Source organism: Anoplophora glabripennis, unplaced genomic scaffold (assembly GCF_000390285.2).
Source record: "Anoplophora glabripennis isolate ALB-LARVAE unplaced genomic scaffold, Agla_2.0 scaffold115, whole genome shotgun sequence".
NCBI classification, from domain to species: Eukaryota; Metazoa; Arthropoda; class Insecta; order Coleoptera; family Cerambycidae; genus Anoplophora; species Anoplophora glabripennis.
Window position 1 is genome coordinate 1,003,922 of NW_019416234.1, and position 25,427 is coordinate 1,029,348.

Genomic DNA, 25,427 nt, shown 5'->3' on the forward strand with positions numbered 1-25,427 from the left:
TTTTTCATTCGTAATGCCCCGTCATAACAATTATTCTAAATACTGAGGTTGCGAAATATGATATGCGTTTATGCACAAGGAAATTTTTGTGGCAAACAAGCCCGTCGGATATATTGTAGGTACCCTAACAGGATCCAACCCATAGATTTAATAGTATATGGATGGAGTCAAAGCTGACTTTTTGCGCATATTAGCTGTTCCAACATGAACAGCGAAAGCGGCGGCGATTTGCCCTAAGTCACGTGACCTAGAATGTAAATTGCGCGACATTGATTTGACAAGGAACTCTATTTCTTATTATTATTTATTAGGAAATTGACTCTTTTTGGTAGTAACATAACAATTAAGTGCTAAAAATATGAAAATATTCGTTTTTAAATACAATAATAAGTTTTATTAAATTTTTATTCTTTATAAAACATTATTTGTACATGAAATGTTTTTTAAATATGAAATAAATATAAGGCAGTACTAATTTTATTAAAATAGATAAGGACACAACTACAATTGTTCAAGAAATAATTTGTGAATTATAATATTAATATTAAATAAGGGAATAAATACTTCTTATTTTTTATCCTCGCACCTACATGCCATACATAGAATAGATAAATACAGTACGTAAATATAATACAAAACATATATAAACACGACTTCCACTTAAATATAACAAAATATTTTTGAATAAATTTTAGGCAAGTAGAAACAATAAATTATTTTTGTTTCCGCACATATAACATATTTTAATAAATGCAGCTTTATTATACTACCTACATTTCTAATATATGTACTATATATACTATATATAGATCAATGATGTAGTTCATACAGATTTAATATTGTTCAGCAAAATTGCTTTTGCTCAGGAAGCATCTGATCATAGGTACTTAATCTAAGTACAAATAATTATGTATGCGGATAGCGCAATGGATTACACGTACTTACATGAACTGTCAAATGTATGCAAAAAGACAAAACTACGTACTACATAGACTAAATCGCGCGTGACAAGTCTGAAAATGCCCTAAGTCACGTGACCCTAGACTAGTTTCATCTCACTTTACATGTTGTCCCCTGCCTTCTCCCTCTCTACATTCCATCCATAGAATGCTATATTAAATCTATGATCCAACCAAACCATCAAATTTTTTAAAAATATCTTTGACAGATTAGGACAAACTGGAAAATTTCGTCTCGAGAGGCTTCCAAAAATTATTAGTGTTGATGTTAGTTCGTATTGTTCAAGATCCCGGACATTTACACGACATTTGTCAACAAGTACAAGAGTAAGTAAATCGTCCATATGTAGAATACTCCGAAACGAAAATTTACGACCTTTTCATTTCACTCCTGTTGAAAATTTGTTACGCACAGATTTTTCCGCATGACTAGAATTTACAAAATTTCTTCACAATAAGCAAAACGAAAATCATAATTATTTAAAAAACCTGCTCTTTAAGGATGAAGCAACCTTTACCCGAAGAGGAGTTAGAGTTTTCAATTGGAGAAATTCACATTACTGGGATGTTGAAAATCAAAACTTAAGCAGGGAGTCACATTTTCAACAAGAATTTAAAATTAATGTGTGATCCCTATGAATTACCACCAAATCTAAACGGTAAATTTATTTAAATTTCCTGCGAACTGAACTTTTTGATGAAATTGAAACTTGACCTTTAGACATCAGACAGAGCATGTGATTCATGCAGGATGGGGCGCCAGCTCACTATCGTCGTGAAGTGCGCAGTTATTTACATGAGCAATTTCCTCATCGATGGATTGGAAGAGGAAGTGAATGTAACGATGGCCACCTTGCAGTCCTGATTTAAATCCTTTGAATTATTACTTGTGGAGCCATTTGAAAACATTTGTTTATTCTCACCCAATTAGTTATCGACAAGAATTATGGAACCAGATATTGAATGCCTCACAGTTTATTAGAAATCAACCTAACATATTTTTTAAAGTCCGTAAATCTTTAACAAAAAGAATTAGAAATTCTGTGGAAGTAGATGGAGGCCGTTTTAAAAATTTAATAAAATCATTCGCGGTTATAATGTTTGTTTACAATTTTGCTTTTAATAAAATAAAAATTAAAGTTCTTGCCATACATTTAATTTTTTTAATGCAAACATATCGAGAATGGTAATTCCTAGCAACATCAAGAAAGTAATAGAAAAAGAGATTTTGCTATCAGAAAATAATATACAGTGTGTATAAAAAAATTTATGAACTATAAAAGTTCTGAAAGGTGCCGTAAGTGACTCCCTCTAGAATGTATGCCAAAGTTATGAGAAAATTTGAATCCTTCATGTCAAAAAATCTCCGGGATACCAACTTTCGTTTAAATACATCAGTTATTTCGAAGGTTATTTAAAAATATTGAAAGAAAATTGACACCTCAGTTACTCTCAACTTTTGGACTAAGTTAAGTTTGGCCAGATCACATTATTATGACATTACAAATCACTTATTACTTCGTGTCTGTATACAATTCATTACGGGACAACCTGTATAATTATAATGGAATTTAACGTATCTTTAAAACAGGTAATAGTTAGTTACATTTCATATTATTTTCAGTAGAGCTCTTATTAAACGAATATTATTTTCTCACTTCAAAAAATTCATTATTCTGAAATGTGCATGTTCCAACACAAAATGAACAGTATGTAACACTATATCTTCAATTGTTAATTAGTTTTTGACCAGGTTCTAATTCTGAGTTCAAAACAGTGTGCAAAGTTCGAATATTACATTCTACGCTGTACGATTTCCTGATCTAATGTTTCATTTCCAATTTACCAAACATGCAGGACATGCATATGTAAAACTTGGAGCGCACATTTAGTCAAATTTATTATTCATCGTGTGGACCGGTAGAGGTACATAGCTCAGTGGTCGGCGCAGTGTATTCGTAAAACTGTCTTCTAACCGAAACGTTTCAGGAATCTGAAACAGTTGTACTACACATACCTTCCGCATTTGATGTATAATCAAATTTAAATTGGTTGTTTATCCATAATTTATTATCTGTATATCTGTAATTACGTTAGAACTATTTATACAGGGTGAGTCAGAAAGAATGGGTCAACACTAAGCTGAAGATACTAGACACCAAAATATTATGTTTGAGCTCATCATGCCTTGTCGCTGGTTTAAGAAATACAGGGTGTTCAATGTTTAAATTTTATTCTGAAATTTCTCAATAATTGAGAAAGTGTTGATAGCATGACTTTGAAAATTGGTAGTGTTGGGTTTTTTGCTATGAGAATTGCGAATTCGAAGCTTATTTCGGCATTGCTCCTAGAGGGCGTTAGTTTCACCATATTATTTAGGTAAATCAAAACATATTTTTTATCTGTTGAGCTATGCTAAAAAAAGTTAAAAATCTAAAAGAACGTTGAATTATACACATAAGAAATCTAGTATTTTTAGGTAGCCTAACTTTATCGGTTTCTGAGTTATTTGAATTTAAAAGACTCAATGTATTTTTCATCAAAATAAGCTTCAAAGCTTTAAATTCCTAATTTTCACACCAAAAACCTACTAATGTCTCGATTACAGATGAAGATGTGTTTACACGAAATGGGATAAATAATGTTACCTAATTCTATTACAATATTTCTTGATTAGTTGGATCGTTCATATTGCCAAATCGAATGGATAGTTTACAGTACCTCGAAATTCTTCCAAATGATCTGCCTGAACTTTTTGAAAATGCGCCCTTAGCTGCTCGACAATGAATATGGTTTTTAGACGATGGTACATCTCTCCCTCTATTTTTTATAGACACATTTAAAAATAAAGTGTATATCACTAAAGTGGAAACTATTGATGATTTACGTGATATATTATATTATCACAACATATTAAGCTGCTACAAACAACGTGTAACTGCAAGATCAACGGGAAAAAAGTACAAGTGTCTTGATTAATCAAGACAGAGTACCAAAAATTTTGAACAACTGTTGTAACAACACGATAGTACAAATTTTTTATTGATTAAAATACTAATTAACTGCTGATTACATTTAACAATAACAGAGATTAATAACAATAATAAAGGCAGTAATTGAATGAGCTAAAATAATATATAATATAAAATTTTATTTAATTATTATCTAGTTAAATTATTGGTGTGGGTAATATATTACATTACAGTCGAACAAATTCCAGTCACATATAGCTAAGTTTTTTAAAAAATTAAGTGTCCTCTTTGATTTATTTTTTACACTGCAGTATTTGTTCAGATTATGTACTTCGTTTGTATATAACTATAACTTTTTTTTGGATGTTTTGATTAATTTAGAATAATCACAGCAGTCATTGATCAAAATATACTTAGCTTAAACGTTCAAGACTATTCTAAACTTAATTTGCTTTCTTGATATTGAAATTATTATAAAAAATTAACTGGAGATAAGCAAAAATGTAAGTACCTAAATGTACAAATATTCGTTTCGTGGCCTTAAAAGTTCTACCAGACCCATTTATATCCTCGAAACCTATAAAATGTATCTATAAAACTGCAAATCTCATGTAATGCAACCCGTAAATTTTTGTTGTCTACAGATACCAGAGCTTGTAAAATATCGTTTGCCGTATGGCTAGTGACGAGAAGATATTGCTATATTGCGTCAATATCATGTCGAAGATGAAAATACGGAATTGCATCCTTCGGTTTTTCTTTGTTCCTTAATATAGGTACATAACAATAAAATAATGAAACATTTAAACGTAAAATTGATAAATAATCATAATAAATGTTTATTCGGGGCCAGAATATAAAACAAAGAGCACATCGATATAAATATAGTTGATAAACAAAACAATAATAAAGTTCACATAAGCGAAGTAATTGTATGTGAGGAAATAACGAACAACAAATACGAGATAAAAAATAAATCCAAAGTATAGGAACTCTAGGTAACATAAAGGCACCATTTACTAAATACTCTGAACTAAAGAAGGTAGGTAATGCTATACAAGAATTTGTTTCCAAACTTCACTAAATTCCTCCTAATTGCACACTCTAAGTGCAGTATGTTTGACTAAAATATACCATTGAGACACTTCAGATGTTTTGCCGTAATATAAGTAAACTCGGTCCATTTTAGTAATAAAGTAATGAAAATTAATTTAGTAATGAAAATTTAGCAAACGACAGAAGAAGAAAATATGCATTATTTTTCAAATGCGAAGTACATAAAGAAAAGTAATCGAAACGTTCCTCATTTTTAATTCCCGACAATATTAAACAGATATTCGTCAAAAGATGTGATTTCATTTATAAGCCAATAAAGTTGGTTGAATGAAAATAAGTGTAAAGCTGTCGGATTAATATCATATTTAGAGATGAAACCCAGGATCTTATTTATTTTCACAGATCTTTAATCGCACGTTTGGCAATAAGAAATTCAATAATAAAGAAAGGCGGAAATTTATATTAAATGCCAGATATTGAGTCGAATAATGAAGAATTTGAATGAGAAGTACAGCCTTCCGGAAAAGAACAACAAATATTTTGACTGCTGATAAATGTATCAGAAATGAAAATTTACGTCTAGTTCATATAATGCATTAGTAAAAATGAATATTTTATTTTTGTATTCTTGTTTACCTTATTGTAAAGCTATTGAACTAATTCAAATAAATGCAAAAAATCTTTCTTAAAATTCCTTCGAATGGAGTCAGTGTTCTTTGATGCCATGCAAATATATAGGTATCCAAAAGTTGTCTAAGATCATAAACAAGATTTTTAACTTTGACTCCAAGGTTAAATGTTTCGACTAGAATTAAATTATACCAGTAATATATACAGGATATCCCAAAATTCACGCAAGAAGTAATTTTCATAGAAAACACAGGTTTTTAATTAAAAATTGTAAATTTTTTATTGATTCATAAATTTTACAGTATAAATACGGATTTCGTTGATACAGCGCTCAATTTTCTCCTTCAAGGTGTAGGTGGTCGTGGTCGTGGGCTTATTGGCACAAACTTTTAAAAAACCTCAAAGAAAAAAGTCCAGATGTGTTCAATCAGGGCGGCCAATTCTGATCACCAAAACGGGAAATTACACGACCAGAAAATTACTTAAGGAGTAATTGAATTGTTTTTCAGGCTGTATGGCATGTGGCATCATCTTGCAATTTATACACAAAAACTGGATTATCATGTCGCAATAGCGCGCACGATTAACTGTTATTGCTTGACCACATTTTCGAAGAAGAATGGTCTGATGATGCCTCCGGCCCAAAATCTGCACCAAACAGTGACACGTTGTGGATCGTAGATTTTCTGAACCCCAAATGCGACAATTTTGTTGATTATTGAAGCCGTCAAGATAAAAATAAGTCATCGTCGACGATTTTGTTAGAAAACTCAGCATCCACTTGTTGTTATTCCATAATTCATTCAACGAACTCTCTTCGCTCTACGCGGTCAGTAGGCTTCAGTTCTTGAGTAAAATGAACTTTGTAAGCATGAAGATGCAAATTTTTCATGAAAATACGCTGTAGCGAGCTTCTCGGAATATCCAATTCTTGATCACGTGCTGAATTGATGATTTTGAACTCTCAGCAACACTCTCACGAGTACTTCGATGTTTTAACAAATTGTTAAAGGACGGCCAGAGTGTTTAATATCACTAACTGATCCAGATTCACTGAATTTAATCTCTTCACAGTTTACTAGATTTTTTGTATAAAATATTACTGTTATTTCATTTGTTAGGAATTTAAGATCCTTTTTAATCTGTTTGAATTAGGCATGCTTTAAATTAGAGTAAATATATAATGCGTTAGATTAGGGGTATTTGTGCTAATACTTTTTATTAAATTTTATCTAAATAGTTATATAAAGTTATATTTCTGCATGTTTATTAAAAAAATATTTGAAACACTTATTAATAATTCAGTTTTTAAAGTCAGTTAAATCAGTAAAAATGAAATAAATCGTAACGATCTTTAATTAATTGCACAGAAAAATCGCAACGATTTATCGTTAGGTGGATAGCTAACATAAGGATTAATACCAACTAATATTAAGCCGGTCCCTAAATTTAATTGTTATGAGGATTCACTTTGAAAATGTAAAAATTTATTTCTGCAACTTACGTCCAAGAAACATTCAAATCAAATTAATCGCGGTACATTAATATTTCGACGAGTCTATTGAGGGAGAAGATTATGTTTTAAACATGAGTGGAAGATTAAAAGCTCGCTCGCTTTTCGCCATTTACCTTATTTATCTTTTATATGTCTAAAATTACGCCAAATTGGAGAGATATAACGTTTAGAAAGGAGTTGTCTTAATTCAACTTAAGCACTTCCCATAGCTATAATTACATTTCTTATAAAAATAACAAATCGTTATAAAAAAATGTAGAAAAAATTATAGTGGCATAATACAAAATCATAAAATGCAATATTATTAATCATTAACATTAACAAATTTTATCATTATTAACTATTTTTTCAGTACTTTATATATTTTTAATTAAGTAAAAACAAAAAATCAGAAATAAAATAAACAAATCTAGAAATGTTGTAAAATCCAAAGAAATAAGATGAAAATTTTATTTAAAGCATGAAATCTATCAAAAATTAAATTTTCTTGTGAACCAATTTACAGGGTGTCCTAACTGAAGTGGACGTACTTCAAAGGCAGCTTCCTTAAATGATAATAAAATTATTTTGATCAACTTACCTTATTATATTATTTGTTAAAAGTTGAGGCCATATAAATGTGTGTCTTTGTATTAATATCACAGGTGCGCAAACAGAAATCGAAAAGTCCTATTTCCCAGACTAGGTGATCTGTATGTTTTTGGTCCCGGTGTCCATATGACCCCATTACGTCTAGATCAAGGTCAAATGAAGGTCAAACACATTACCTTGAATGATATAATTTTTTTGACTACGGATTCTGAAAAAGCGGAAAATTTTACTTCCGAATACGCTTCGACCTGTTGGTCGAACCGAGCTCTGAAAATCATTTGCGGGTCATCTAGAGGTCAAACCCTTCTTTTCATCTCTCGGCTGATATATCGACCAAGAAGCGAAATATCGTATATAATTGTATTACCTCTATGAAAGTTCAGGGGAATTAGTTCCTCCCTCACGAAAAAAATACGTAGTTGAGTGTGATATCGTGAAATGTATTTACATTCAAGCGACTTTTAATTTTACACCATGAGCCTATCATTTTATGAAATTACATTCAACTGTTGAATATTTCTACCGTACAAGGTCAATGTGTTTGACCTTCATTAAAACATAAAAACTAACAACTAAAAACATAAATGTCAATTGGTTCGAGACCCATTTCTAGCTAAGATATCAGCTGAGAGATCAAAAGAAGGATTTGACCTCTATATGACCTTCAGAGGTCGATTGGATCAATAGGTCGAAGTGTATTCGGACGTAAAATTCGCTCAGAATTCAAAAAATTGTATCATTCGAATTAATGTGTTTGACCTTCATTTGACCTTGATCTAGACGTGATGGGGTGATATGGACACTGGGATCGTGATCAGCGACCCCAGAAATATAAAGGTCACATAGTCTGGGAAAAAGGACTTTTCGCTTTCTGTTTGTGGGCCTGTCTTAGAATTATTGTATTTTAACAATTTCAATACATCATAATATGTTTTTTCTATTAATTATAGGTATTTAGATAAATTAGTTAAATTTTTGTTTTGGATAATTATTTATTACTAGCTGTTTAGCAAGTATTGTCGTATAATTTAATGCTAGTTAGGGTACCTTTTGCTTTCCTGGATTTCTAATATCGAAGAACATTAACTAAATCTTTTTTTTATTTTGAATTGGCTTAGTATCTTTAAAATAAAGTAAAAATGTGAGTTATTAATTAACCAAATATATGTTTTATAAGTTTTAATTTTAACCTCTTTAAACAATCACATTTTAAGATGTTTCAATGAAACTGTGTTTTTTTAGATGGACGAGTATATACAGGGTGCGGCATTAGTGCGTCGAAGTACGATATCTCTTTAAGAAAAGTTATTTACAAAAATTGTAGCCAACTTAAAACTGCACTTTTTAAAATTATTTTCGTATATACAGGGTGTTACGCTTTACCAGGGTGAACCAAACATACTATTTTTTAAATGGGAGGATATTATTTAAAATTTAGATTAAGCTCATCTCTCCCGTGCTTCCAGTATAGGGTTTAATTATGTTATACAGGGCATTTCAAACGTTATGGTCAATTGTATACGAGAATCACTCCCATTTCAACCTCCTGTATACCCTAAACAAAACAACTTAACAATCATTTTTTGCAAGCATAACTTTTTGATATGGGTTTGAGAAAGTGCTATTTCTTTATTATTACAACAGTTGAATATAGGGCGAGCCAAAACGCGAGCACATAATTTTCTCAATCTTTTTAAATGAATCACCCTGTATTTTATTCTAAAAACTGAAAATACACTTTATGTTCTTTCCTTTTTAAAAAGCATTCCCTATAGCTAAAATCATTAATTTCTGAGATATTTACCATTTAATAACAAAAAGAGAGTTTTAAAAAAATGCCTATTGTAACAAGTTGGCCGTGGGCAAATGACAGTGTGACAAATTGTTATAAAACATTACAAAATATCCATTAAGACGAAATTCTTATAATATTAACCAACTTGTTATAATATGAATTTTTTAAAAACTCTATTTTTGTTATTAAATGGTAAATATCTGAGAAATTAATGATTTTAGCTATAGGGAATGCTTTATAAATATGAAAGAACATACAGTGAATTTATTTTCAGTTTTTAAAATAAAATAAAGGGTGATTCATTTAAAAAAATTGAGAAAATTATGTGCTCGAGTTTTGGCTCGCCCTATATTCAACTGTTGCACTTTCTCGTAAAACGGTACCAATATCAAAAAGTTATGCCTGCAAAATATTATTGTTAAGTTGTTCTGTTTAGGGTATACAGGACGCTGAATTGGGAATGATTGTCATATAAAATTGACCATAACTTTTGAAATACCCTGTATAACATAATTAAATCCTATATTGGAAGCATGGGAAAGATAAGTTTAATCTAAATTTGAATTAATATACTTATATGGTGTCCCATTTAAAAAATAGTATGTTTGGTTCATTCTGGTAATACGTAACATTCTGTATATACGAAAATAATTCTAAAATGTGCAGTTTTAAGTTATAGTCTATTTAAAAATGAAAGAGAGTAATAAAACCTTATTATGTATGCAAATCGTAAATAAATGTAGTACTGGTGCTTATATTCAATATTTTTATATTATGTATTATCGGTATAGGATGAGGTGTACTTTTAAAAAAACTTTGTGCGATCGGACTGTACTAAATTGTAGCAGGTAGCTAAAATTTAATCCCCGACAATCCGTCTTTGTCTATGCCGCTTCAATTTCTCGGTCCATTTCTCTTATAAGTAAACAATATAAAAACAGCATTTCAAAACATGAGGCTACTTTAAGCATCATAACCGGGTTAAGAGGGTTTTTAGTAATTCAAATAAAATTATTCAATATTATTATCAAAATATTTATTTAAATTTAATGAATAGACTTTTATTCCACACAAAAATATATGTATTTTGAAAATTCAAATTATGGTGAGTAAATGTAGTGTTGTATAAATGTACAATAAAGAAAATAAAAAAGTAGGTATATTAAAATTCATCCTCTGAATATTCTGATGAATTATCTTCGTCTCCTAGATTGATAACGATAGGTTCCACAGTAACGTCAATTAAATTATCGAGTTCCCACATTTTCTCCTCTTCTTTTTGTACATGATGTATACATCTTTGCCAGTTATCTGCAGTTACTCGTTCCAAGGAATTTTTTAACAAAATTTTCACGTCACTTAATTTAAACGTCGTATTATTTCGCGCTACATCTCCTTTTACCTGCGCCCAGACTAATTCGATTGGGTTAAGTTCACAGTGATAAGGTGGTAACCGTAGTACCGTTATTTGGCGATTTGTTGCCATTTCATCGATAACATATTTTTTCTGATCTTTATTAAGATTGACAAGTGTCAAAAGTTCCTTTTTCACCATATTTGTTTCAAAAGAAATGTTTTTTCCGGATAACCATTGAATTATATCGGCTTTCCTCCAAGCAGTCGTAGGCGTCCGCTCGGTCTGCCGTGAATGGTAACTGGCATTATCCATGACAATTACAGACCCCGGAGGAATAAGATCCAACATCTGTGTAAAATACTCTTCGAAAACATCTGCGTTCATGTCTTCGTGATAGTCACCTGTATTTTTAGATTCAAATAAAAGTAAACCGCCATCTACAAAACCACTGGCACTACCTATATGTGTCACTATTAATCTTCGCCCTTTACCTGAAGGTGCCTTGAACCCTGTTGAAAGTCCATCCAAAAATGCTTGTCGAAAACTTTTTACATTTTTATCTTGCCATACTTTTGTTACAGTATATCCCTCGTTGACCCAAGTTTCGTCTAGATAATAAATATTCCTCCCTTCGTCACGGAATTTTCTAATTGATCTTAAGTAGGATCTTCGCCAACAAATAATTTCATCTTTATCGATAAGAACTGACTTCCTGTTCTGCTTTTCCCAGCAAAAATTCAACTCTCGTAAGACGGCCCATAATTTGCTTCTACTGATTTTTGGCAAATCGTTGTCCTCTGAAAGTTCACTTAAAATTTTGTTTAGCGTTGGTATTTCTTTTTTAAAATAAAATGAGTGTACTTTTCTGCGAATGACATTTTTGAAGAAATAATCTATAACGACTTTTGACTTCCCTGTAGATGATTTTCGGGGATTTACAGTTATCTTGTTCATTTTTTGTTTCCTTTAAATGTCTGTAGACAGTCGATTTTCCAATCCCTGTTATTTTTGTTAGCATTAGTGTTACCCGATAATTACCTGAAACGAAATATTACCACGCCCATGGCCGGTTCTTATCTCGGGGTTTTATTACTCTCTTTCATTTCCAAACAGACTATAGCTACAATTTTTGTATATAACTTTTTTTGATATCTTCTATAATAACGGAGATATCGTACTTCGACGCACTAATGCCGCAGCCTGTATGTTAGCTCATTCTTTTTTCTAAACCATACACCGATAAAAACACCTAGATTTTGGAAAAAACGCGGATGTTTTGTGTTTATTTATTAAATTTCACATTTTTGCCAAAATTGGTACTTTGATTAAACTTATTTGCTATTTGGACTTACCCCTGGTGAAAAGTCAGCGCCTACTGAGATACTGGCCACTATATTGAAGAGACTTTTTGTTTAAATGGCCATTTTAAGAAAAAGATGAAAGTAAATTAGTAGATACTGGGCTATGGGCCTCATCTAGCAACTGCAGTAGAAAACAGAAATTCGTTCTTCTCTGAAATTTTAGCCACATGCAACAAGTATACGTTTTTTACAACATCTAAAGAAAAAAGAATGTCCGCAAAATTTCTCTCAATACAGCAAATTCTGCTGAAGTAATTGGATCTAAATCGATTTTCATCCCACGAAGCTACCCTCAAAGTATGACCGTTTAGTTTCGCTGCAAATCTGGCAGACCATATGTCTTAACAGTACCAAAGTTACTGTTACTAATTAATTGGAATGTCATATTTCAGAAGGCAATGTTTCCATAACGCTATTACTCTGGAGTTAGTCGGTTGTCTTCTTGATTAATGCTTAAATTACTTAAACAATGCATATTGCAATACCGAAGCTGCTGGTTTGTAAGAATGATGGAGAAATATAATTCTCAACACTGTGCTAAATGTGCCATTCCGTAATTTATGGATACAAAGAACTTATATTAGCGCCAAGGGAATTTCATGGCAGCCGTTTCTTTTCACATAATTCGGAATATTGGTTCTATACATCTTTCTACGTGAAAGGTATTGTAATGCAATATATTGCTATTAGCGAGATAATCTTTTATCTATCACGTTGTAGTTTAATCAAAATATATTTGTAGATAAACTAGCTGTGGTTTAATGAAGTTCGAGCTAAACATTGATGAAAAGTAAATCATATATAAAAACTTATGTTAACGTTGATCTTGGGACAAATTTAAAGAGATTTCCTCTTTCAAAATAATACATTTTTATATGTACTAAAGCAACCATTAAGGGCTCTATGACACTTCATAAATGGGATGTGTAACAAATTTATTAAACAGTTACTGAGAAAAGTTGTAGACACGGATTTGAAACTTTATTATAGTGTAATTCTCTCATAATATTACGTAAATTTATATGTATAAAAGTTTGGATAAAATCCATCCAAGCGACGCCAGAATTGGAATAAAATAATTTATTTTACAGATTTTGATAGGTCCTTTTCTGCAACATGGATTTACATAATTATTTAAGTGAATTAACAATGATAGTGTGTCAATTTACTCTGCGACCCACATCATTCCAGCAATGAGCACACAAAGTTTATTTCATCTAGTCCAACCCTAGTCATATTTTTGGTACCGACAGATTGGTAGGTCGTTCTCTGCCAGTAGGTACAAATCAGTGCCTTGTGCCAATAAGCATTAAGTATAACTCACCCATTTATAAGTGAAGTGCTTTTAAATTTTGCAATCGTATTCACCAGTTCTTAAGTACCTAGTTGTTTAAAACCTGTTCTTCCTATTTAACTTTTGAAGAACAATTTTAGAAAAATTCACTAATAGAAGACATATACAGAGTAGTCGATATTCAAAAACACGTAGATTATTAAAGATTAATAATAACATGTTAGAAGCACTGTATTCGAAAGATGTTTACTGTTCGTGTGCTAAATTTCGTTAAAAAATAAATAAATTTTTTCCAACCCTACAATGACCCATATTTGAAATTTTGCCGAATGTTGTTGATCGCGAAGGTGCGTTTTTTTTTAAATGTAGTCGTAACTTTTCAGTTTTATTAGTGATATGTCACTTATTAGTTTACAATAAAAAAAGCTTTTTCTTATGCATAAATATGACCACATCAAAAAAAAATCAGAACACTTATTAGTTACTAAATATCACTGAAAATTAGTTTGATAGTCTTAAATTTAATAGGAATTTCAAAAATTTTCAATTAATTAAGTGAGGTAAAACCTAAAGTAATTATTATACCTATAACATTATAAAAAACAATAAAATATATAGAAATATATTTGATGCGTGCAGCTATTATTTTCGACTTGTTTTTTTTCATTTTATTATCATTAATAAAGCTGCAGTTAATGCACATGTTCAATTCGAAAGCACATTCGAAAAAAAACATAACAGCACTTTTTTATTGCAAAATGAGTAGAAACTTGAAAAAAATTGTTATTGTATATTGTCAATAGTGTCGATCACCTTCCTTAAAGCTTTATTAATAAATTTAATTATTAGTATTAATAATCTGCCTATTCTAATTTATGTTACAGTACGATTATAAATTAATCCTCAAATTTGAGGGGTAAATCTAACTCTTAAATTTAGTCTCCGATGTAAAATAATTGGAGTCATGCGGAAACAATGCATAAATGGAAAACGGTTAATTGCAAATTAATTGTCAGGCACACAATTCACATCAAAATTATATTTCATGGAATATTTAGTTGGGTCGTAGGGATATGATAGGATCATAATAATATATTACATTCCACAAACATACACAATTGTGCAATATAGAAAATGTTTGAACTGATACACAAAATAAATATCAATAAACTATAAAATAAAATAAGAAGCTGCATTCACACAATCTGCTGCATCTCAGGGATAAATTTTGTAGTAGGTAACTTGAGAAAAATGTTAGAAAAAAATAAATTTTTGGAACAAAAATGTATATGTCGCACACAGAAAAAGAGTAAGATCAATACGTTTAATTTCAGGTATATATAATAATAGTAATATCCCTCATATTAATCACAAGGATTTGCCCAAAAGTCGAAGACCTGTGTGGAAGAGGGGGCGGCATATTATTATCCAGTAGCAGCATGTGCGCCCAGGAACAACTTCCGTTGGTAAGACCTTGCCACCATTGCAGGAGATTGAGAAAGAACTTATTCGGCTAGAAGGAATAAAACGTAGGCGCGGTGATTTGGGATAGTTACTACAAATATATTTTTGGAGTGTTTCCTTTGCCGTATCCAGTGTATTTCTGGGCGGAGTTATCTCACACGCAAACTTGCAAAGTGTGCTCTCACGCGTATTACGAATGACGCTAGAGACTACAGTTGTCCAGCTATGTAATGGTTGAAAGCACTACAACTTCAATAATTTTTTTCTCGTAAACTATAAGGATTTTACAATTTTTTTTTTACAATATTGACTCCATTTCTCATGCCGTATCTATTCCCAAATTTTTTTGGATAAATTGTGAATCACCCTGTATAATATAAAAAACTATTGTCATCTTTGCTGCTGCATCTCACGAAGGATATAAAGATTTAGTTATTTTCTTAGAAACCGAGGTTCCCTACCAGTGCTGAAAAAAATTATTCCACATCAAATTGACAAAACTGTTTTATTCAATACACGAACGAAAAACTTCCAAAAGTCAATTAAAATCGTACATGCATTATTAGAGCCATCGCCATAAATATTAAATCCACAAAAGGTACATTTGGCAGCCCGTAATAAATGAGGAAAGTTAATTTTAAACTGGAACAACACGGGTTAATTTTTCATTCAGTTTTGGCATTCGGATTTTGTTAATTTTATATACCTGCTGCTGAACCGCTCGCAGGAGGGCTGTTTTACGCTTAATTCATATGTTGGAAGCTACGTAAATATTCTATTTATCTTGGGGTATATGTTTCATTTATATTTAATACTCTGCGCATATCACATGACTGATATCAGAGCTTGTAATTAACGATTCAGTTAAATGTTTTTGTAGTTTACTTACGACTGACTTATAGAAGGATGCCCAAGAATATCAGGTCAACTTATAGTCCATGATATTGAAATTTTCGGTAGAAGGAACGCCTCAAAGGAAACAACTGCGAAAAGATTAGTTGCCAAATTTGAGTAAAACAGGTTCGGTTGCAAACAACAAAAAAAAAAACAGACCGGCCTTGTACTGGCCTTTTAGTCGAAAATATTGCTACGGTGAGGGAAGTGTGGCGGAAATTCCCGCAACCTCAGTGCACCGTCGGTCACTGCAATTAAACATTTGAAAAACCACAAAGTAGCGGATTTNAAAAAAACATAACAGCACTTTTTTATTGCAAAATAAGTAGAAACTTGAAAAAAATTGTTATTGTATATTGTCAATAGTGTCGATCACCTTCCTTAAAGCTTTATTAATAAATTTAATTATTAGTATTAATAATCTGCCTATTCTAATTTATGTTACAGTACGATTATAAATTAATCCTCAAATTTGAGGGGTAAATCTAACTCTTAAATTTAGTCTCCGATGTAAAATAATTGGAGTCATGCGGAAACAATGCATAAATGGAAAACGGTTAATTGCAAATTAATTGTCAGGCACACAATTCACATCAAAATTATATTTCATGGAATATTTAGTTGGGTCGTAGGGATATGATAGGATCATAATAATATATTACATTCCACAAACATACACAATTGTGCAATATAGAAAATGTTTGAACTGATACACAAAATAAATATCAATAAACTATAAAATAAAATAAGAAGCTGCATTCACACAATCTGCTGCATCTCAGGGATAAATTTTGTAGTAGGTAACTTGAGAAAAATGTTAGAAAAAAAGAAATTTTTGGAACAAAAATGTATATGTCGCACACAGAAAAAGAGTAAGATCAATACGTTTAATTTCAGGTATATATAATAATAGTAATATCCCTCATATTAATCACAAGGATTTGCCCAAAAGTCGAAGACCTGTGTGGAAGAGGGAGCGGCATATTATTATCCAGTAGCAGCATGTGCGCCCAGGAACAACTTCCGTTGGTAAGACCTTGCCACCATTGCAGGAGATTGAGAAAGAACTTATTCGGCTAGAAGGAATAAAACGTAGGCGCGGTGATTTGGGATAGTTACTACAAATATATTTTTGGAGTGTTTCCTTTGCCGTATCCAGTGTATTTCTGGGCGGAGTTATCTCACACGCAAACTTGCAAAGTGTGCTCTCACGCGTATTACGAATGACGCTAGAGACTACAGTTGTCCAGCTATGTAATGGTTGAAAGCACTACAACTTCAATAATTTTTTTCTCGGAAACTATAAGGATTTTACAATTTTTTTTTTACAATATTGACTCCATTTCTCATGCCGTATCTATTCCCAAATTTTTTTGGATAAATTGTGAATCACCCTGTATAATATAAAAAACTATTGTCATCTTTGCTGCTGCATCTCACGAAGGATATAAAGATTTAGTTATTTTCTTAGAAACCGAGGTTCCCTACCAGTGCTGAAAAAAATTATTCCACATCAAATTGACAAAACTGTTTTATTCAATACACGAACGAAAAACTTCCAAAAGTCAATTAAAATCGTACATGCATTATTAGAGCCATCGCCATAAATATTAAATCCACAAAAGGTACATTTGGCAGCCCGTAATAAATGAGGAAAGTTAATTTTAAACTGGAACAACACGGGTTAATTTTTCATTCAGTTTTGGCATTCGGATTTTGTTAATTTTATATACCTGCTGCTGAACCGCTCGCAGGAGGGCTGTTTTACGCTTAATTCATATGTTGGAAGCTACGTAAATATTCTATTTATCTTGGGGTTTATGTTTCATTTATATTTAATACTCTGCGCATATCACATGACTGATATCAGAGCTTGTAATTAACGATTCAGTTAAATGTTTTTGTAGTTTACTTACGACTGACTTATAGAAGGATGCCCAAGAATATCAGGTCAACTTATAGTCCATGATATTGAAATTTTCGGTAGAAGGAACGCCTTAAAGGAAACAACTGTGAAAAGATTAGTTGCCAAATTTGAGTAAAACAGGTTCGGTTGCAAACAACAAAAAAAAAAACAGACCGGCCTTGTACTGGCCTTTTAGTCGAAAATATTGCTACGGTGAGGGAAGTGTGGCGGAAATTCCCGCAACCTCAGTGCACCGTCGGTCACTGCAATTAAACATTTGAAAAACCACAAAGTAGCGGATTTTAACAAAAGGTCCACATCTTCATCCTTTGGGGCACTGAGGTTAGGAGAGGTACCGCTACACTAACTCACCGTAGTACAATCGGAACGTTCCTTCTACCGAAAATTCCGAAATTCCAATTAATTTGCGTAGAGTCTCAGCTACACACTCTCTGTACTTGTAATGAATTTTCAGAATCTTCACTCGCTCATCCGTCGTATCTATTTTGTCTGACCGCAAAGTGTTTACTACAACATGTGACCCTGCTCAATGCTGCCAACTCTTCGGAATGAAAATGGTACAAAATTCAAATCCTGGGTTACTTTTGGACGCCCTTTAAAAATATTACGTTGCTGAGCATGCCGCCAGACTCTCAATAAATTGAATACATTCCTGGAAACAGCTTCGAGTAATATAGCTGCTACCCAAAAATTATCCAAATTTAAATAAAAATAAACAAATCATAACGAAAAATCGAATTTTAATTCTTAATTTCCAGAGCTAATAACTACAATGCCGGTCCGAATATTTTTTTACATAAACTTGCGACATTATTTTTGCGAGATTACCCACCATTTTATGGACATGTATTCAGGATGTCCGAAAGCGAATGATTAGCTTCCTTGGGTGAAAATAAACTGAATTACTTTACGTTATCTTAGTAGGTACACCTATTGTTTCCTTAAAAANATTGCAGGAGATTGAGAAAGAACTTATTCGGCTAGAGGGAATAAAACGTAGGCGGGGTGATTTGGGATAGTTGCTACAAATATATTTTTGGAGCGTTTCCTTTGCCGTATCCAGTGTATTTCTGGGCGGAGTTATCTCACACGCAAACTTGCAAAGTATGCTGTACACTTTTCTACTGCATTAGATAATTAATACCGATCACTAGTTTCAGGTAAATATTTGCTAACATGGCATAGTCTTTCCGATCTCAATTGAAGAACCAAGAGTTTGGTAGTATGTACCAGGTTCGGTCGCTGACGCGGCAACTCGGCATTGAAATATTTGAAAAACTTGTGCCCATTTTTATTTAGCCATACCCATGTTTGTACAGGTTTAGTCGCCCAGTTGAAGAATGAGCGCGCGAGCAAACGCGGCACAAACACAACCGCCCTGGGCCACCTGGCCATAAATTTGGTTGTCAACAAATGGCCTCAGGTAATTTTAATTTGTTATAGGTACTTTCTATTAATCATTCATATTACAATTGCGAAAGAGAGAAATAAGAGGGATATTTTGTTTACTAATGTTATCACAACATGGTATTTGGAGTCCTTTTGAAAAACGAAAATTACCATGAATAGATATAATAATAAATAGAACAAATTAAAACAAATAGTGATATTCATCACTTAAATACGAGAAAAAAGGATCGATTCCATCTGCCCTACACAAAATATGATGCTATATCGAAATCACCTGATCATATTGGTTTAACGATTTTTAATAACTTGCCCGATAACATTAAGCGCTTTAATAACTTGAATATCTTTAAATATACACTAAAAAAATTTGTAATAAAGAAATGTTTTCATTCTGTTTCTGAATTTTATCAATTGTAGTACAATTTATTTTGTTATGTTAGCATTTTTTGTATATCTGTGTGTATATGTAAATTAAGTGTGTATATTGTATACTGTGTGTATACATTTATGTTTGTATTTTTGTGTGGGCCACTATTGTCCATCATATTGACCATTGCTATACATTCATGTGGTGTCATATAAGCAAAATAAACTAACTAAATAAATAAATTAATAATAAGAATTTTTTTCATGGACATAAATAATCAAAATATGTTGTTGGTCAAAGGAACATAATAGAAATTTTCTACACGTTATATACAAATTATTATAATTTTTTATCTTTAGCAGAAAACTTTTTTAGGGACGCCTATGAAACTGACTTCGGAAATACTATACTAAAATTATTTATAATTTTGTAATGGATGCACTGCGTACACTTACTCCATACAAAATGGCATAAAAGTTATTAAAACAGTAATAGCTCCTGTAGTAAAATTCTATTTACCAATTTGCGGTTTAGTTTCCTTGTTATTTGTAGTTTATTGTTTAATTAAACGTATTTAGCATAAGCAAAGTTGAAACAAATATCAATGTTTTAAACGTATTGAATATCTGCAATACCTATACCGTATACAGGGTGATTCAGAACTTATCCTAAAAAAAAAATCTGGATGTACAGGGGACTGCAAATACAATTTTGTAAAGAAAAAATCAAAAAGGGCAGTTCCAAAATAATTTAAAAATACACTTCTGCACGGCACTGGAAACTAGTCCACTGTAAAACCTGACCTGACACAATGCGACCGTCATGGCGGCAGTGATAAAAACGTTCAAAAACTTGAAAGAATTATCGCAAGGAAAAGAACAAATAGAATTGTATAGCACCTATTTTATACCTATTTTACAAACTCAACTAATTTTGTCGCTATTGTTACTATTAATTAATAAAATTCATTTGTGGTTTTAAATAATAAAATAATTTGACATACCTGATGTTACAACAACTGTTCAAAATTTTGTCCACCGATGTGTAAATACATTTGGGCCCGTCTTACTCAGTTTCTACGAACTAAAACAAATGCTGTCTTGTTTCACCATAACACAAATGCTTGACCATAATACAAATGTTTTCTTACTTCACCATAAACTAAAACGATATACATCAACTCCGAGTTGTTATACACGCAAACCATTTTTGACACTGATTACTAAAAAACTACCTATTGTAAACATCGGATTTCAGTATTCTGAGTCGCTGAGGCCACGTGGCTCTCGAATTACGAATGACGTTAGAGACTACAGTTGTCCAGCTATGTAATGGTTGAAAGCACTACAACTTCAATAATTTTTTTCTCGGAAACTATAAGGATTTTACAATTTTTTTTTCTACAATATTGACTCCATTTCTCATGCCGCATCTATTCCCAAATTTTTTTGGATAAGTTGTGAATCACCCTCTATAATATAAAATACTATTGTCATCTTTGCTGCTGCATCTCACGAAGGATATAAAGATTTATTTATTTTCTTAGAAACCGAGATTCCCTACCAGTGCTGAAAAAAATTATTCCACATCAAATTGACAAAACTGTTTTATTCAATACACGAACGAAAAACTTCCAAAAGTCAATTAAAATCGTACATGCATTATTAGAGCCATCGCCATAAATATTAAATCCACAAAAGGTACATTTGGCAGCCCGTAATAAATGAGGAAAGTTAATTTTAAACTGGAACAACACGGGTTAATTTTTCATTCAGTTTTGGCATTCGGATTTTGTTAATTTTATATACCTGCTGCTGAACCGCTCGCAGGAGGGCTGTTTTACGCTTAATTCATATGTTGGAAGCTACGTAAATATTCTATTTATCTTGGGGTTTATGTTTCATTTATATTTAATACTCTGCGCATATCACATGACTGATATCAGAGCTTGTAATTAACGAGTCAGCTAAATGTTTTTGTAGTTTACTTACGACTGACCTATAGAAGGATGCCCAAGAATATCAGGTCAACTTATAGTCCATGATATTGAAATTTTCGGTAGAAGGAACGCCTTAAAGGAAACAACTGTGAAAAGATTAGTTGCCAAATTTGAGTAAAACAGGTTCGGTTGCAAACAACAAAAAAAAAACAGACCGGCCTTGTACTGGCCTTTTAGTCGAAAATATTGCTACGGTGAGGGAAGTGTGGCGGAAATTCCCGCAACCTCAGTGCACCGTCGGTCACTGCAATTAAACATTTGAAAAACCACAAAGTAGCGGATTTTAACAAAAGGTCCACATCTTCATCCTTTGGGGCACTGAGGTTAGGAGAGGTACCGCTACACTAACTCACCGTAGTACAATCGGAACGTTCCTTCTACCGAAAATTCCGAAATTCCAATTAATTTGCGTAGAGTCTCAGCTACACACTCTCTGTACTTGTAATGAATTTTCAGAATCTTCACTCGCTCATCCGTCGTATCTATTTTGTCTGACCGCAAAGTGTTTACTACAACATGTGACCCTGCTCAATGCTGTCAACTCTTCGGAATGAAAATGGTACAAAATTCAAATCCTGGGTTACTTTTGGACGCCCTTTAAAAATATTACGTTGCTGAGCATGCCGCCAGACTCTCAATAAATTGAATACATTCCTGGAAACAGCTTCGAGTAATATAGCTGCTACCCAAAAATTATCCAAATTTAAATAAAAATAAACAAATCATAACGAAAAATCGAATTTTAATTCTTAATTTCCAGAGCTAATAACTACAATGCCGGTCCGAATATTTTTTTACATAAACTTGCGACATTATTTTTGCGAGATTACCCACCATTTTATGGACATGTATTCAGGATGTCCGAAAGCGAATGATTAGCTTCCTTGGGTGAAAATAAACTGAATTACTTTACGTTATCTTAGTAGGTACACCTATTGTTTCCTTAAAAAGATATGGGTTTTGAAAAAAAAAAAAATGTTTAATATTCTGACATATATTGCAAAGAAATTCAAATGTTTTTTGAGACGTCTCTTTATTTACTTAAAAGAGAAAAATGGATTTGCAGTTATTGACAGACAAGTATTTGGGAATATTTTCCTTTAATTAAGCTTCGACTGTCTGTAGAATTTGCAAGTAAATTAAATATTTTCTTTAGAATTTATTAAATTCAAAAGTCAGTAACCTACCGGCTTGGATATAAACTTTGCGGTACTTCAAAAGCCTGTATCTCAGTAAATACTGACTTTTGAATAGAGCTGAAGGGGTGTAATTCGTAAAAAGTATCTAATTTGGTTGCTGTTTAATTGCATTAGATCTCCCAAACAGACAGCTGCCTACAAAATGATTGCAGTAAAAAATTTAAATCCATTTTTTTTTCTTGGCTTATCCATTTTGGCTCCAGAATAAGTTATTATTATTGTTTCCTTAATTCCTTAAGCCCGTGTGGGGGTAAACCTTTAACGTTTCATTTTCGAGCGCGAGCTCCGCTCTTCGGGGCTTGTATACTATTAGAAATATACAACAGTAAATTTAAACAATTGTTTACTTAAAGTTAAAGGTTTACCCCACACGTACGATTTTGTTTTATGTTAATATGTTGAATAATGTACGAGTACGGCTAACAGGCGCAAAATGTTAAGTAGCTTAGGATCTAAACGATGAAAATATATATTTTTTTAAATTGTAGGTAATTATGCTGGCTAATCTACCGTAATGGAATATTTTATAAATATACATAAATATACGTCCAAAAATTAAAAAAACGGTGACGTATAAAACTAGGGTGACGTATAAAACCTTACCAAAACTGCAAAAATGAAGATACTTGAATTTTGCAAATTGCTTTTGGTTTCTGCATATTTACACTATGTGTGTACCAAATTTCAAGTGTCAGCAAAGCTTCGAACAAATTTGGCAAAGTTTCGAGTTTCAGATGCCGATGAATGTATAACACCTTATAGAACAAAAAGTTTTGCTCTCCTGATTTTCGGCTTTAGCGTCATTATTGTATATATATTGAACTATAGTTTTCGAAAGTTTTATCACTTTTTGTTTATAATTGACATTTTTACAGCAACTTAAAAAAATTGGCGTTTTATACCGTTTTTTCAATCTCACGGCTTTGTTATTGCAAATTTCGTAATCGGACCACCGCCATTTTGTAGCTATTTTTATTACGAATAAAATCATGTTCTATGCATTTTTTCGTACAAAGTCATCCCGCTGAGTTATTTAAAGAAAACTACTAAAAAAAATTTTTTCACGATTAAATTGTTAATTACTTTTTTCCTGATAAAATATTTTGTCAGCAAATCAGCCTGTTATTGTACTTATCATTTAAAGTAGACCTGTGTAGTTATTTCCGAGTTATCAAGAAAATGTCACCAACAGTAACTTTTCGGCCTCTGCCGACTGGAGTAGTAAATAATATGCGCGTTCCCAAAACCTTTATCTGTAAAAAAATATAACTGAAAATCTTAGCAACCTCTATGTTTTAAGGAAAAAATAAGTTCATATTTTATATTCGGCTATCCCGAAAAACCTTTCATGTCAAATTGACCTAAAATATTTTTAAAAGTGAATTTATATGAATCTTTTTCAAAACATTTTAAGGAAGTAAAATTGTATCTTGATAAGTTGATTGTTTTAGTTTCAACCAAGGAAGCTACCCCTGAAAAGGTTAGAGAGCTTAGATATTGTTTTTAGGTGTCCGTATGATATCTTGTTCAATATTCTGTTAGGATATCCATTTTCTCTAGGAACTAATTGCAGGTGATGCAGTTCCTTGTCCAAGTGTCCTGGCTAGCAAATGATGATTGTCCGCTGGATTGTGTTGATGTTACCTTGTTTCTTGGACGGACGGCGACGTAACTTAGCTTTCAAATACTGATACCCTTTGTTCATCTCGTATTGCTTCAGTTTGATAATTTCTTCCATTTCCGCTTTCTCAGCTAAAGCTTGGAACTTGATGTTTAGAGAGTAGAATATGCTCTGTTGTGGTTGATTACTTGCTATCCTTTGCATTGCACTTTTCATTTAGTCTTTAAACCGAGTTTTTTGTACTGCTTCGTATTTGAGCACTTTTTGACATTTTTCTCTTTTCACTGCCTTTGCTTTTAGGCTAACAAACACTTGTGAGGTGTACACAGGACTGTAGTCAAATCTGGGCGATTTGGACGCTGGTTATATACGATCGAGGAGTATGTCCAAGCCTCGTAGCAATTTATAATAATTTGTATTGAGTCTAGTACTGTTGGTATTACTTGTGTGTACCTAATACTCCTTTGATTACATGCAATAAATAATGTGCAGTTGATCAGAGTCAACGTTCAATCACATCGCTTGATGGCATTACAATTTCTGCTGTAGATTTTATGATTTTGGGCGCTGTTGGAGGTAGTTCGACTGGAAGATCATGCTATCCGTACTGTTGGATGGTGGTCGCTGTGAATTTCGGCTGAGTTCCTAGAAATGTGCGTTTGACTCGGTATATTTCAAATAGTTTTCTGCTCTGTGGGCTCATTGGGTTGCTGGATTTAAAAGGCTGGTGAAAATCTTGATTCTTCACCAGTTTCGGTAGCTAGCGCGACAGGCTCGATGCCCTCGGATATGTATAGANAGCCTGTTATTGTACTTATCATTTAAAGTAGACCTGTGTAGTTATTTCCGAGTTATCAAGAAAATGTCACCAACAGTAACTTTTCGGCCTCTGCCGACTGGAGTAGTAAATAATATGCGCGTTCCCAAAACCTTTATCTGTAAAAAAATATAACTGAAAATCTTAGCAACCTCTATGTTTTAAGGAAAAAATAAGTTCATATTTTATATTCGGCTA

The 25,427-nt window shown here is 32.2% G+C and overlaps 1 protein-coding gene across 1 annotated transcript in view; it reads right to left on the bottom strand.

Annotated features, from left to right (window-relative positions):
• The window catches only part of LOC108904376 (suppressor of lurcher protein 1), a 106,662-nt gene extending 82,034 nt beyond the window's left edge, over window positions 1-24,628 (bottom strand). The window contains exon 1 of the mRNA XM_018706897.2: window positions 24,436-24,628. Within this exon, the coding sequence (XP_018562413.2) occupies window positions 24,436-24,628 (193 nt within the window). The remainder of the gene's footprint in view (window positions 1-24,435) is intronic.
• Between the last annotated feature and the right edge of the window lie 799 nt (window positions 24,629-25,427).